Genomic DNA, 14,823 nt, shown 5'->3' with positions numbered 1-14,823 from the left:
TTTTTTTTTTTTTTTTGGTGGTACTGGGGATCGAACTCAGGACCTTGCACTTTTGAGGCAGGCAGTAGAACCACTGAGCTAAATCCCCAGCCCAACCAGGGTAATTTTTTAAAGACCCGGTCTTGTTAGTTATCCAGGTTGGCTTCAAACTTGTGATTCCCCCTGCCTCAGTCTCCTAAATATCTGGAAGATTACTGGTGTAGGCTACCACTTCCAGCGTGGATTCAGATTTTGAGGTCGTAGGTCTTAGCATAAGGCCTCTGGAAAGAAGGAGGTTGGACCAGCTCAGAGGAGGAGAGGGGCATACAGGAGCATATACGTTCCCTCCCCAGACCCGTAAAATCTCTTTTCTCCCCACAGGCCAAGCCCTTATTCAAATCCACAAGAAATCTTCCCACCGTGGAGACCTCTGCCCAGGGCACCCCGCAGACCTATGCTGAGTACGCCATTTCCCGGCCTGCAGGAGGGGCTGCAGCCACATGCCCCACGGGGTCGGAAACCTTGGCAGGAGAGACCCCCAATCAGGCCCTGAAGTCAGGGGCCAAATCCACCAGTATCATCGTGAGCCCCCGGCAGGTGAGGAGGGAGCCGGAAGTGCAACCCTGTTTCTGGTGGGGGCCCTGTTATGGGGATGGCTGTAGGCAGGGAAGGTCTGAGCATGGCCACTTGGTTCTCAGCAGTGCCTTTCACTCATTCACCCAGAACACATGCATTCATTCATTTAACAGCTCTGCGAGGGTCAAAGGTGCCCTGGCTCTCTTTATAGGGGCTGTGATGGGTTTTGTGAGCTCTTTTCCAGTCCCCAGGTTTGTTCATTCAGTAAAAATGTAACAAATGAACATGACCCTGAATTTGAATCCCTGCTGTGCTGTGCAGTAGCTGTGTGATCTTGGACAAGTGGCTTAACCCATCTGTGCCACTCATTTATTTATTGTGGCACTAGGGATAGATCCTGGGGCCTCACAGGTGCTAGGCAAATGTTCTAACACTGAGCTACATGCCTAGTGCTTCTGTGTTTTGAGACAGGATCTTGCCAAGTTGCCCATAGCCTTGAAATGGTGATCCTCCTGCCTCAGCCTTCTGGGTAGCTATAATCACAGGTGTGTGCCATTGCACCCTGCCATTGTCTGTCTTTTTTATTTTGGTCATTCTAGTGAGTGGACAAAATCTTTAAAAATTGAAGTTGGGTCCATGCACCGTGGGGCACACCTGTAATCCCAGCTACTTGGGAGGCTGAGGTAGGAGAACCACAAGTTCAAGGCCAACCTGAGCAACTTAGCAAGACTCTGTCACAAAATAAAGGAGCTTTTTTTTTTTTTTTTGGTCCCAGGGATCAAACTTGCGACCTTGAGCTGGTGAGACAGATGGCGGCACCACTGAACTAAATCCCCAGCTCTTGTTACAAAATGAAAAGGGAAAAGGGCAGTTAGGCATGGTGGTGCATGCCTATAGTCACAGCTGTATGGGAGAATGAAGCAGGAGGATTGCAAGTTCAAACCAGTCTGGGCAACTTAATGATACCCTGTCTTAGAATAAAAAAAAGAAAGGGCTGAAGCCAGAGCACTTGCATGGCATGGGCAAAGCCTAGGTTTTATACCCAGCACCCCACACCAAATTAGCCTGTTTTTCTTTCTGGGCTCCCATACCATTCAGTACTCATGCAGTGGCTCTCCCCACGCCACACAGCTTGGCGGTGACACGCTCTGGCTCGGCTCAGCTCGGCCATCTCCTCGGACAGCATCACATCCCACTAGGGAGGGCTTCGTCACCAAGTCTGCCTCCACCTGCCCTGGCATATAAATGCTGTTCCCAGGACCTCCTCAGATCCGAACAATTTACTAGAGGTGGCTCACAGAACTCTGCAAAACACTTCCATTTACGGGGTTATTCATAAAGAATAGAAGCTGGCCCTGATGGCGTTCAACTGAGGCGGGAGGACTGTGATTTCGAGCTCAGCCTGGGCAACTTAGTGACTTGGAGAGACGCTGACTCAAAATAAAAAACTAAAAGGGGCTGGAGATGTAGCTCAGTGTAAAGGCCTTGGATTCAGTCCCCAGTGCCACAAAAAAATAAAGACATAAAGACTAGAACAAAGGATGTGGACAAGCAGCCTGATGAAGTCACACGTAGGACTGGTGCAGAGCTTCCCTGCACCGTGGGTGGTGGCACCCCCCACGGGAGCCTCTGTGTGCTCAGCTGTCCGGAAGCCGGCCGGACCCTGGCCCCCTTGGCTTTTTACGGAGACTTCATTACATGGTAAGACTGATTACATCATTGGCCACTAGTGATCAGTTTAACCTTTGACCCTCTTGTCCTGTCCCTTGGTTGCTCCCTGGCCACCACCCTCATTCTGAAGACTGTGGGAGCCACCAAGAGTCACCCCTTTTCCCGGAATTCCAAAGGCCTCAGGAGCTGTGTCAGGAATCCACGCCCAGACCAAACTTTAGAACAAAAGATTCTCCCCATGCCTCTGCCTGTAGGGGCTTCAGGGTCAGGAATCAGGGGCAGAAATATTTTTATTTCTTTTTTTAAAAAATTAATTTATTTTTTTCCTTTTATTGAGTTTATTGGTACATTTAAGGTATACAGTACAATTACATTCATTATTGGGATCGTGTACCTTTACATGACAGGTCTTGGTTCTCATTTTTTTCCCCTTGTCTGTGCTGTTTTTATTTCTTTATCACAGTACCACAGCGGGTAGGTGTCCCCCAGGAGGGTAAGGATCACGGTACTCCCCAGACTGAGACACACAGTAGGTGCACTATAAATCCTCACTGGATGGATTAGAACTTGACTTGCTCGAAGAATTCCAGACTTGGGCTAAATACAGAGTGAGCTCAGGACAGAACATGAGGGGAATTCAGAGAGAAGGGCCTGCCAAGCTGACGCCAGCCCATGCAGGTCACAGGCCACAGGGAAGAGCATGGGTCTCCTGAGGGTACTCGGGAGCCACTGCAGGGCCTAGACCTAGGGCAGGGCGGGACTGCGGTTCAGGAAGATCCTTCTGGCGTTCCCTTGTACAATGGGAGGGGACAACACTGAGGCAGGAGGCCAGGAGGAGGTGAGTGGGAGGAGGAGGAGACATTGGTGAGGAACGTGAAGGAGGCAGAAGCTCCGTCTGAGGAGAGAAGCTGGAGGAGGCCAGAGGCCAGGTGGGCAGAGGGTGAGAGTACAACCCCAGGGAAAGGGGGCTGTGCTGCCTGCAACAATCCAAGGGTTGTCCCTGAGGGTGGCTGCTGTCCTTTCCTCCCTAGAGAGGCAACCCCGTGCTGAAGTTTGTGCGCAACGTGCCCTGGGAGTTTGGCGAAGTGATCCCCGACTATGTGCTGGGCCAGAGCACCTGTGCCCTCTTCCTCAGGTGAGCTCAGGCTACGCGCTTCAGGAAGTGTGACCAGGCCTGAGGTCATGGTCCTGCTTGCTGAGCCTGCCAGGGGGACCTCTGTGCTTGGCCAGACTGGTACTGGCCCTTTATGTGACTATGTTGGAAGGGGTCTTCACCTGAGCTGCCTGGAGCATGGGGGACTGGGCCTGGACCCCCAGGTCTGAGGGAGGAGGCTGGGCCTGGACCCCCGGGTCTGAGGGAGGAGGCTGGGCCTGGACCCCCGGGTCTGAGGGAGGAGGACTGGACCCCCAGGCCTCAGAGGAGGGGCCTGGATTCTGTAGTCTGACCGAGGTAAGTGGAATATCCCAGACATTCCTGATGATTTAACAAGATCAGGATTTCTCTCATCTACACACACACACACACACACACACACACACACACACACACACAGCTCCTCTGCAGACAGGCAACACAGGAATAGACATTTCAAGCAGCAGCAGGTGGCTGGGAGAGAAGCCCCTGTCCCTCCTGCCATCCCCTTGAGGCTGGGATGGGATCTGCTTCCCAAGCCGAGCTGTGCAGCCTTCCTGTCTGGAACACACCCTAAGGCCCTGGTCCTGCACGCACCCCGCTCAAGCCCGAGGAAACCAGAGCCTCAGGCTCCCAGGACACCACAGCCAGGCTGCATCGCTGCTGTGTCCTTGCTTTAAGGCACCCTTGGGCAAGCAGTTTAGCTTGCTCGGGATTCAGACCCAGTGAGGCTGTGGCTTGTACTGCGCTTGACTGTGGGCAATGGGGGACTGGGGGGGCTCCACATTGCAGTGGCTGGAGGCTGCTGGGGCCTCTGGGAAACTGAGATACCATTCTACAATCCCTGCCCTGCCAGCCTCCGCTACCACAACCTGCACCCCGACTACATCCACGAGCGGCTGCAGAGTCTGGGAAAGAACTTTGCCCTGCGTGTTCTGCTGATCCAGGTGGATGTGGTAAGTGGCTGTTCCTCACCCTTCCCACCGGGGAAATGGGTGGTGTTGAGTCCCCTTCAAGAAGTGCGTGTTAAAATCTCAGCAAGGAACCAATTTCCACACCTGAGACTGACACAGATCACCATGGGACCCTGTGTTGGCAGGGAGTGGAATGGTAACGGTGACTCTACACCCACTTCAGCCAGGCCCTGCCTGCTGCCACCTACATAGCTCTTAAAGTTGGTTTCAGCCTCCATCCCCAGAGCCCCTGTCCCAATCCCTGGCCCCTCCACCGCTCCCCAGGACCGGCTTCCTCCCTGATCGCGCGCCTCTGCTGGTCAGCAGCCACTGGGGTCTTTCTGAAGCATAGATCCGGTGTCAGCCTCCCCTGCTCGAAACCCTTCCAGGGCCCCCCAGTACCCTAGGAGTCAGTTCTCCCCTGCACAGCCTGGGCCCCTGTATGACCTGACGGCCACCCAGCCCTCCGGCCCCAGGGCTCACCTTGGCCTGCACCCCACACCGTGATCCTCGCCTCCCCAAGCCCACCTTCCCGTCTGCGCATGCGTGTGTGTCTGGAGTTCCGTTCTGTTCTCTGCTCCCTTCCCTCCTGCTCAGATGTCCCTTCCTCCCTGGGTTCCCAGGCGGCTTGGGCACCCCTCAGACTCCACGTCATCAGGGTCTCAGACAGCTCAGGAGGGCAGAGCCAGGGCAGTCTGGGTCACTGTGGGGTCCTGAAACTGCCCTATATAGGCTGGGGACCCTGGGGGAGCTTGGGGGTGTCCCCGAGTGGAAGGCTTCTGGACCCTAAACTCCGCAACCTGGCTCCCTCCCTGGCCCCAAATTCTGATTTCCTTCCTCTCTAGAAAGACCCTCAGCAGGCCCTCAAAGAGCTGGCTAAGATGTGCATCCTGGCTGACTGCACACTGATCCTTGCGTGGAGGTGAGAGCAGGCTCCTCTCCCAGCTGTCTCTGTCCCATCCTGCACGACCCCCCCACACTCCACCAGTCTCCACCCAGGAGCTTTCATGTGAGCCCTGCTGTCTTTGGGCCTCATCTGTCACACTGGGTCAGGTGTGGCACGCAAGTCTATAATCCCAGCACTGGGGAGGCTGAGGCAGGAGGATTGCCTGCAAATTCAAGGCAGCCTGGGCTACAGTGAGTTCAAGGACAGCCTGAACTACATAGTGAGACCCTGTCTCAAAAAACTAAGAATACTTGTTGTATAACAAAGATTTTAGCTTGGAATGGTGGTATGTGCCTTTAGTCCCAGCTACTCACAAGGCTGGGACAGCAAAAGTTCTTGAGTACAGCCCCATTCCCACCCCCGCCCCTGTACTGGGGATTGAACTCAGGATTTTGTACTTGCCAGGCAGGCGCAGCACCACTGAACTACATCTCAGGCCCAAGTACAGTTTTTGAGACCAGCCTGGGAAACATAGTGAGACTGTATTTCAAACAAACAAACTTGCCAGGTGTAGTGGTGCACACCTGTAATCCCAGCCCTCGGAAGGCCGAGCCAGGAGGATCACTGTGACTTGGAAGCCAGCTTGGGTTACACAGTGAGACCCTGTCTCAAAAAACCAAAACCAAACCTCAAAAAAGTTCTCACTGGCAGGTACCTGTCTTAGGAAGTTGTCTTTCTGGTGCAGTCTGAAAAATATAAAAAGTGTTTCTGGTTTTCTTCCCTCTCAAATGCAGCAGACATTGAGACCAAGAGCCCTGATGTCCCTTCTAAGACAGCTGGTATTTCCTAGACAGGCTGCTAGGAGCCGGGTTCTGGTCACTGGCAGCACTGACCCATTCAGTTGTTTTTGTTTGGAGACAGGGTCTCGTTATATATTTCAGGCTGTCCCTGAAGTCACTTTGTAACTCAGGCTGGCCTCCAACCTGTGGCAATTTTCCTGCCTCAGCCTCCCAACTCCTGGGATTATAGGCATGCACCAGCAAGCTTGGCCCCATTTAATCCTCACAGTCCTACCACCACCCACTTTGCAGATGAGGAAACTGAGGCCTACAGAGATCCAATCACTGGCCCTGGGTCACCCAGCGGGGACTGGGTTGGGGCCTCAGCCAGAAACCCCAAGAGTTTCCATGTCCCCATAATGGGCCCCGGGTTGTTGGTCTCCGCATCACGACCACCAGGAAGTGAATCTATAACATGACAGTCCCCACCTGGCTGACCATGTCCTGTCCCCCAGTCCCGAGGAAGCCGGGCGGTACCTGGAGACGTACAAGGCCTACGAGCAGAAGCCGCCGGACCTCCTGATGGAGAAGCTGGAGCACAACTTCATGTCCCGGGTGAGCCCACTGCCCCCCTCCTGTCCCTGCCTGGGCCTCCCCACAGCTTCAGGTGTAATCCCGAGCCAGGTCCTCCCTGACCAGGTCCCCTTCACAGCCCAGCCTCGGGGCCCCTTCCTCCAGGAGTCCTCCTGATCCCCGGGCCAGGCCAGGTGTCGCTGCTGGGCTCCCCCATGCCAGTCACTGCAGACTGGAACTGATTTCTCTGCCTCACTGGACCGGGAAGCCTAGGAGGACAGGGCTGTCTGGGTTCCAGTGGGCGACCCTGCCATACACGCAGCTGCTGCTCCACCCTCCTTCAGGTGGGGCGCGTGGGCTGCTCGTGTTCAGTCACCTGGGGAACTCGCTGGCAGGGCTGGGATCTGAACTGAGGGGGCCAACACCCCGGCCATCACCCAGAAATGGGAGCCACGTGGAGGCCTTAGTGCTGGCCAGCGATATCCACGGTCACCCTTACACACTAGGGGAGCTACTGGAACCCCCACCTCCGATAATGAGGCCAGAGATGTGGCTCTCTGCCCTGGCATTATGGGGTACAGGCAGCAGGCTAGTTCTGCCCCAGGCCACGTTCAGCACCTCTGGTCTCCCTCAGGATGGAGCCTGCTCCCTGTTCATCTCCCTAGGCGATCAATACCCTCAGCTCTTTGGGGGTCACTCTGACGTGACCTTCAATGAGTCCCCAGTGAAAGCATTTACTGGGCACCTCCTGCGTGCCAGGTGTGGGGGGGACCCAGCCTTGAATCTGCACTGCCCTCACAGGCTCAGAATTTGTGCCTTCTCCCACTGTACTCTCTTCCCGGTCCAGGTCACTGAATGTCTGACCACGGTGAAGTCAGTCAACAAAACGGACAGTCAGACCCTCCTGTCTACTTTTGGGGTAAGGACCTGACAACTTTTCTCCCTCCTCTCCCAGGCAGCCCCCAGCCATACCCGCTCACCTCCCTGCCATCTGCTCCAAGCCTGCACCTCCTCCTAGGGGTATCTTGGGGGCCCTGACTGGGACAGGATGGGCCTTTGTGCTCCCCACTCTTGACCGCTCCATCCCACCCCCCTCAGTCTCTGGAACAGCTCATGGCAGCATCACGGGAAGACCTGGCCTTATGCCCTGGCCTGGGCCCCCAGAAGGTAAGTCCTCTAGGAAAGGGCTTGAGGGGTTGGGGTCAGGGGTGACTGTGATACCAATCGGGCCTCAGACCCCAGAGTTTTAAGGTTTCAGAAGGCCCAGTTACCATCTGCTTCTCTTATAGATGGGGAAACAGGCCTACGAGGGTGGTAGGAACAGTCTGGGTAGAATCCAAATCAGCTACTTCTCTCCTCCCTTCTGGAGCCCCCTTCTAAGCTGGGAAAAAAGAGCCAGAACCCCACTCTAGATATAGCCAACCAAGGACCCATTTAATGACTAGTTCTCCCTTTCTTCCCACCCAAGGCCCGGAGGCTGTTTGACGTCCTGCACGAGCCCTTTCTCAAGGTGCCCCGATGACCCCAGATGCTGATACGACAATAAAACATTGTCCGGGCCCAGGCTCTGGCTGAGTGCTGGTGCAGTCTCTGGCTGGGGCTGGAGGGTGTGTGCAGGAGGTGTGGGCTTCTGTGTCACCTTCCAATGGCCCAGGTGGCCGGCCATCAGCCTTTTGTGGCTCCTCAGTGTCCCATAGGATCCACCTGTGGCTTCCTCTTACGCTTCTTTCTTTCTGTGGGATCCACCTCCTCAGACTCCAGATTCAGTGGCAGTTCGGGCAACTCCTCTAGGGGTGCCGTTTCTGGCACCCTGTTTTCCTGACCCCGCTTCCTTTTCTTCTTGGTGGATCCCAGAGTTGCCCCAGGGTGGGGCTCCCCGTCACCTGGCGGCTCAGGCTCCTCCATCTCCCTCGAGGGCTCGCTCGTCCCAGTCCTGGGCTCCCCTGCTTTGTGCCCCCTGTCCTTCTTCTTCCTAGTGGACACTAGAGCTGCCGGAGGTTCCAGGTCACCTGGCAGCTCAGCCTCCACCACCTCTGGCGCTGGCCCTGGCATCACATTTTGCCACTTTTCTTCCTTCTTCCTCTTCTTGGTGGACACCAGGGCTGCCTCAGCCTGAGGCTCAACAACTTCCTCTGGCAGTTCTGGCTCCATTATCTGCCCGTGGGGCACCAGAGGTCGCACCTCGGGCTCCGCAGCCTCAGTCCCTGGCTCCATGGTCACCTCTGGCCTCTTTTCTTTCTTCTTCTTCTTCTTCTTCTTTCCGGGCGGCAGTAGGGTGGCTTCCTCTCGGAGCTCCTCTGTCAACCCCTCTGCTGGCTCCATCCCTTCTGTCTCCTGCTTCTGTCTCTTCTTGGTGGGGAAGAGAACCGTGTCTCCAGGAGATTCGGGTTTGACTACAGGTCCTAGCTCTGCCTTCTTTTCCGTTGGCTCCACCGTTTCTGCCCCTTTGGGCTGCCTCTTCTGCTTCTTGGAGGTGGGTGGGACCAAAACTCCCAGAGGCTCTGACACCTCAGCCTTGGGCTCCTTCAGCCCTGGTTCTTCCAGATGGTGCTTTTTTTTCTTCTTCTTCTTCTTCCCCATGTCCATTTCTGTCTCTACCTCCGGGGCTCCACGCCCATCCACTGCCCCTTGTGTGGTGGAGCTCTCTGGTATCTGCCTCTTTTTCCTCTTCCCCGAGGAGGGTGATGGAGCCATGGGTGACCCGAGTCCTGTGACCGGTGGGCTGCCTCCAAAGGCACAGAAACGAGGCCTCAGGCCAGGAGGAATCTGGGGTGGGGGGCTTCTTGGAATGGGCTGCAGAGGAACCCCTGACAGGGGTTCTTGGGGACCCTCAATGATCCTTAGGCTGCCCTGGGGGGCAGGGCCACAGGTGAGTCCACCTCCTGCTTGTGCTGAGGGAGCCAGCAGGGTGGCTTCTCCCGCCTCGCGGTCACTACTGCCCAGGACTTGGTAGCGGTGCCGCTTGCCCGCCAATTTGCCCTTCACGATGTGGGAGCCGCAGAGGGGCACCAGCCGCCCATTGAGGCTGAGGGAGGAAAGCAAGGAAAGAGACTTGGTCAGACCCTTTTGGTAAGGAGGGAAGAAAGCCTAGAAACAGCATACCGGGGCGCTTGGAAATGCCCCCTCTAAACTCCCTCCAAGTTCAGCCTCTGGAGCAGGGAGGGGAGAGGGACCCTCACCAGTCTGGGATGAAGTCTGCAGGGGCCTGGATCAGCCACAGCTCTGTATCCGGGCCTGTCAGCGTCTCCAGGGAGAGACCAGAGGGTTCTGAGGCCGAGCGGATCGCGGTAAAGTTAGGGGGACAGGAGAACCGAGCAGCACCTACGGAAGAAGAGGAAGCAGCGTCTGGTGACACGCTCCACTCTGAAGCGCGCCGGTGGTCCGCCCATCGGTCCCGACCTCCAAAGCAGCGCTACAGTTTCCTCCCCCCGGGTCGCTTCTCCGCTCGTCTGTTTCCGGGGGGGCGTCGCCTATCTCCAGCCCCGGGGTGCCCTTCCCTCCACCAGTAATCCCCCCAAGACAGCAGCTCGCGGTGCAAACTCCCTTTACCTCGGGAGATCTCCCCGCTGGCTCAGTCTGGCGATTCCCCGTTTTTCACTAGAGCTTTCCCGGGCACCCCTTTCTCCGCTCAGTCCTTCCTCCCCACCCCATCTACCCGCCCGCTCACCGCCCGACTGGGTCCCCTCCATCCCGCAGCCAGTGCAACACGCAGCTTCAGCAGCGGTGCTGCGGAAGGCCGCGGTCGACCACGTGGATCCGAGGGGCGGGGCATCTCCCGGAAGTGCCCAAGTGTAGTGGAACTGCGGGGGCGCTGCTCGGCGCCTGTTGTTTTTACTGGGAAAACGGAAAGTTTCCCACTCCACAGAGTAGACGGCTAAGGGAATGTTATTTCTCCAACATGTGCTCCAGAAGGAAGCGGGCTCATCATGTCTCTAGAGTGAGGGCTACATTAGATCTCTGTAGGTCTCCCCCACAATATCTCCGACATGATTTGTTCCAACACCGCCTTAAAGGGGCAGTCGCACTCGGAGGTCCTAACTCTTAAAGAGACAGATCGATTGGGCTGCAATTCTTAAAAAGGTAACAATCCTCGTTGGCGGGGCTCTGTCCTCAGGGTTGGAATCCCTTCTAGGGGAGCTAAGATGCCTCGGAAGTTTAGGATTTGAGTGGGAGAGGTCAGAAAATGGAAGAAAGCGGGTAATCACTCCTTAGGGCTTCGAGTATCAGTCTGGGGCGGGGCTTTCTGGATTCTGGGGGAGCGGGAAACACAATGGGAGGAGCCTCGGACCCGGGAGCCAAACCAGCTCGCAGCTGTGCGGGCTAAGGGGCGTGGTTTGTGGATCGACAGCAACATGTAAATACCCTCGAGGATCTATCTAGTCTTGAGCTTGAGAAATATTATTCCCTATGGTTTTGAGGATTCGAGAGGGGGTAGGAGTCCTGATCGCTGACCCTTGCCTGTCCGGAGGGCGTGGAAACACCGGCATGTAGACGAGGATTTGGGGGAGGCGCCCACGCTCCTTGCTACTAGGACTGCCCCGCGTGGGGCGGCGGGTGGAGCCGAGGGACCGCGGCTAGACTGGGTGACCCGACTGCATTCCTGGCCCGTGTGTCAGAGCCGCTTTCCACCCCCTCTGCCGAGGTGTCCGATTCTATTCCAGAATTGAGGTGCTCCCCTTCTCCTGAGGCTTCCCAAAGCAGAGAGAGGAGTCAGGGGAAGGGGAAGTGCTCTCTCCACCGGTGATCTCCAGACAGTTCCCTGAGAGTGGGCAAGGGACTCTAAGGCACCGCCCCTGCCGGCTCAGAGACTACGATTCCCACAGGACTACAGTGGCGAGGCCCCAGGCGGCTGTCGCGGTTGCTGCTGGGGGTTGTAGTCCAGCCCCGACTTCAGGCCCTGGCTGAAGAATACTATGCAGAATACAGTACCCCTTTTTACCGACGGGTAAATTGAGGCTCTGAGCCCGAGAGGATACTGCTTTAGCGGGGCGCTCTTCTCGCCTTAGAAGGAGGCATCCGAGTCCCATCCTCTCAGCCTCCAGTCTTCCACCCCTTTGGGGGCGTCCAAATCTTGACTCCCTAAAGGGGAAACTGAGCCATGAGGGCTGGCGAAGGGGTCAGGAGTACGTCTTCTGTAACTGCAATGAAGTAGGAGGCTCGGGTTCCCCGCATGTTAAAGACCAGTCGTCCACGGCTTCGGGGGCCACGCTTTTCCTGTCTGTGAAATGGACTCCGTGTGAATCCCAGTGGGAAAGTCTCGGGCTGCGTCTTGCCTTCCGGGACTACAAGTCCCAAGGTGCTTGAGGTGACCTCGCTGCCCCTCCCCCGCGGGACCCGCCTCCCTCCAGCCCGAGTCACGTCGTCTAACCTGTTCCCGGCTCCCGCCCCGCCCCGTCCTCCGCTCCCCGCAGCTGGAGCCGGAGCCGGAGGAAGCCCCCCGTGCCAGGACCTGCCTCGGACCGGTGAGTTCCGCCCCCCTGGGGTCCAGCGGCCCTAGAGGAGCCAGACACCGCGCCCCTGGAGGACTGGGAGGGAACTTGGACACTAGGTCCCGGTGCAGAATGTGGGGTGCGCAGATGTCTGGGTTCCCTGAAAAGAGAAAACTCGGTTGTCTGACTTACTGGGCGGGAGGAAGGGGGCCTCGGGTGCCTGAGTACTTGGAATAGAATACTCGGACCCTATGGTCTTGGGGAGGCATTGGAGCTGGGGTTCCTGAGTTCCTCGAATGGGGGTCTCTGGAAAGCCTGAGCCCTTGGGTAATCCTAGGGTCTCAAATCCCTGACTCGTAGGCAGAAATAGGAGGCTGGAATGGTGGGGCTGTGGAATGGGTCGTCACCCTGACGCCCTCCAGCTGCCTTCTGGGCTGCGTCTCTGAGCATAACCCGGAGTGGGCGGGGATAGTGGAACGTGGGTCGCTGGAAAGGAGCGGAACAGGTACCCTGGGTCCCTCCGCAGGCTCTGTCTCGGCGCTTCCCCCACTTTCCGGCTTTGGGGTGGGGGCAGGGGGTGAGAAAACCGGGGCAGCTCTTCAACTCTGTGCGGCTGAGCGAACCCCAACATGTCATTAACCGGGGCGTCAGACCTGCCTAACCAGAGGAAGGACATCCGCCCAGGGCGCCCCCTGACGGAGGCAGGAGGCAGGAGGCCTCTAGTTGCCCCATGCGAGTGTTGTGATCCGGGTAAGCAGAAGTCATTCTAGAGTCTAGGGCAGAATTCCAGAACGGAGGGCTGGACTCTGGGAGGCTTGCATGGCCTGGCATTTATGCATTGCATAAAGGAAGGGGTAAACTGAGGCTTAGTGGTGACACGGGCAGTAGTGTTGTGGGTCAGGTTTGGCCTCTGTCTTGCTCTTCTGGCAGCTCTCTGGGAGACAAGATTCTGTCTACTCCTGTCTCCCTCGTGGGGCTCCTTGACCTGACCCCGGACTGAGACTGTCACCTCCACACTTGGCTGTCTGACCTGAGTTACTGTGCAGATAAGGAAGGAAGAGAGGCTAATTCTGGAGGTGTCCTTGAGGGAGGGCAGGGGTGGGCAGGCACCTCCCTCTGTCTCTCCCTTCTCTCCACCCTGATGTGTCATGGGGGGGAATCTGACCAGAGAGGGGTGTTGGCTGATGTCTAGGTTTGAAGGGCATTTAGTGACAGCCTGAAATGAAATTAAAAATAATAACTGTGGCTGCCAACGCAGGGCGTGTGTCCTGCCTGGCTCAGGTCTGGCAGGTAGACAAGATGGACACCATGGTGCAGAGAAGTCTCTGGCGATGGCCCAGAAATCAGACTCAAGAGTTCCACCTTTTATGAGATGAGCTGACTCCAGGGCAGAACTCCTCTCTATCTACTAGTTTGGAAACTGAGGCTGGCAAGCAGGACACCCACCACCTCTACCCTAGACTTTGGGCCACCTCTGTCTAGACTCTTCCAGGGCTCTCCTGCCCCAGTCTTCTAAGTTACTAGGGAGGATCACCCACCAGAACTCAGGAATGGACAGGGGGAATTTAGACCTCAAAACTCAAGGGTCCAGGGGATTGAGATCCCAGGCATCAAAGTTCAGAGATTTTAGGATCTCAGAACCAGTTGTGGAACCCAGTGTGGTAGTACACACTGTGATCCCAGCACTTGGGAGGCTGAGGCAGGAGGATCACTGCAAATTCGAGGCCAGCCTGGACTACAGAGTGAATTCAAGGCCAGCCTGAACTACATTGCAAGACCTTATCTTAAAAAAAAAAAAAGAGTTGAAAGTCCCTTTGGGGAGTAAAGTCTTACTTTGGGTCTTGAGCTCACTCTGTGCACAGCGATCCTCCTGCCTCAGCCTCCCGAGTGCTGGGATTACAGGCATGGGTCACCATGCCAGCCTGTGTGTGTGTTTTTTTTTTCCTTTGGGGGAGGTGGTACTGGGAATTCAACTCAGAGACGCCCCCCCCCACCAGGGATGGAACTCAGGACCTTGCGTGAGGCAGGCGGGTGATACTGAGCTAAATCCCCATCCCTGAACTGAGGGACTTTGCACTGAGCAACATCCCCAGCCCATTTTATTTTTATTATTTATTTATTTTTGAGATAAAGTAGTAAGGCACTAAGGCAGTAAGTTACCCTGGCTGAGGCCTGAATTTGAGATTCTCCTGCCTCTGCCTCAGAGTGCTGGGATTACAGGCGTGCCAGCACCACGCCCTGACTAACCCTGTATTATCTTAATGAACCATCAAAGAAGGCTGGTAATTAAGGATTCAAGATGTGTGAACCTTATTTCATGCACTGCACTGTTCTAAACACTATACCAAAATTAGGTCAGCCAATCCTCACACCCCTTTGAGGTGAAGGTATTTATTTGCCCATTAAGCACACAAGGAAAATGAGGTACAGAGATGGTAACTAGCCCCAGGTAGAGGTAGAGAGGAAGCTCCTAGCCCATTCCGCTGAAGTCCTCAAAAGTGAAAATCAAGCCCCAGAGAAAGCGGGGGAGGTTACTCTTCCGGCGATAGATCCTTAGTGCAGACCAAGCTGGAGGAGTCCGACCTGCCAGCCCCTGCTGGCGCCCTGACTTGGTTCCTACTGAGGGCGCCTCCTCCAGGAGGCCACAGGATCCTTAACCCCAAAGAGCCCGGCAGGCTGCTGAGGAGGCTGGGCAGAGAGCTGGGGGTGGAGCGGAGAGAGGAGCCCAGGAGAGTACACTGGGGTGGGCGGGAATCCCCGGAAGGAAGGGGTAGCCGGTGTTGGAGGGGAACCCAGGGTAGAGGAGCTGGGGGCGGAGGGCGGGGTCCTGGGAACACAGCCGCGG

At 56.4% G+C, this 14,823-nt stretch overlaps 3 protein-coding genes across 8 annotated transcripts in view; 2 read left to right on the top strand and 1 right to left on the bottom strand.

Moving 5' to 3' along the window:
- Positions 1-8,108, top strand: part of Ercc1 (ERCC excision repair 1, endonuclease non-catalytic subunit) — a 10,780-nt gene extending 2,672 nt beyond the window's left edge. For all 6 annotated transcript variants that reach the window (XM_010614620.3, XM_010614619.3, XM_010614622.3 and 3 more), the window contains exons 3-10: positions 361-576; positions 3,258-3,361; positions 4,215-4,314; positions 5,157-5,233; positions 6,492-6,591; positions 7,397-7,468; positions 7,648-7,716; positions 8,018-8,108. In XM_010614620.3, the coding sequence (XP_010612922.1) occupies positions 361-576; positions 3,258-3,361; positions 4,215-4,314; positions 5,157-5,233; positions 6,492-6,591; positions 7,397-7,468; positions 7,648-7,716; positions 8,018-8,071 (792 nt within the window). In that variant the 3' untranslated portion in view covers positions 8,072-8,108. The remainder of the gene's footprint in view (positions 1-360; positions 577-3,257; positions 3,362-4,214; positions 4,315-5,156; positions 5,234-6,491; positions 6,592-7,396; positions 7,469-7,647; positions 7,717-8,017) is intronic.
- Positions 8,108-10,315, bottom strand: Polr1g (RNA polymerase I subunit G). The gene is made up of 3 exons (XM_010614617.3): positions 10,217-10,315; positions 9,729-9,870; positions 8,108-9,574 (listed from the first exon to the last, which is right to left on the bottom strand). The coding sequence occupies exons 1-3, from the start codon at positions 10,236-10,238 to the stop codon at positions 8,233-8,235; spliced, it is 1,506 nt and encodes a 501-aa protein (XP_010612919.1). The 5' UTR covers positions 10,239-10,315; the 3' UTR covers positions 8,108-8,232.
- Positions 10,316-11,474: 1,159 nt separating this feature from the next.
- The window catches only part of Ppp1r13l (protein phosphatase 1 regulatory subunit 13 like), a 15,752-nt gene continuing 12,403 nt past the window's right edge, over positions 11,475-14,823 (top strand). Inside the window, exon 1 of the mRNA XM_010614650.3 lies at positions 11,475-12,011. The gene's annotated coding sequence lies outside the window, so the exon portion shown is untranslated. The remainder of the gene's footprint in view (positions 12,012-14,823) is intronic.

The sequence above is a fragment of the Fukomys damarensis genome, unplaced genomic scaffold (assembly GCF_012274545.1).
Source record: "Fukomys damarensis isolate Sample0158 unplaced genomic scaffold, DMR_v1.0_HiC HiC_scaffold_19, whole genome shotgun sequence".
Taxonomy (NCBI): Eukaryota; Metazoa; Chordata; class Mammalia; order Rodentia; family Bathyergidae; genus Fukomys; species Fukomys damarensis.
Note: the sequence above shows the minus strand (reverse complement) of the source record. Positions and strands in the feature narration are given on the sequence as shown.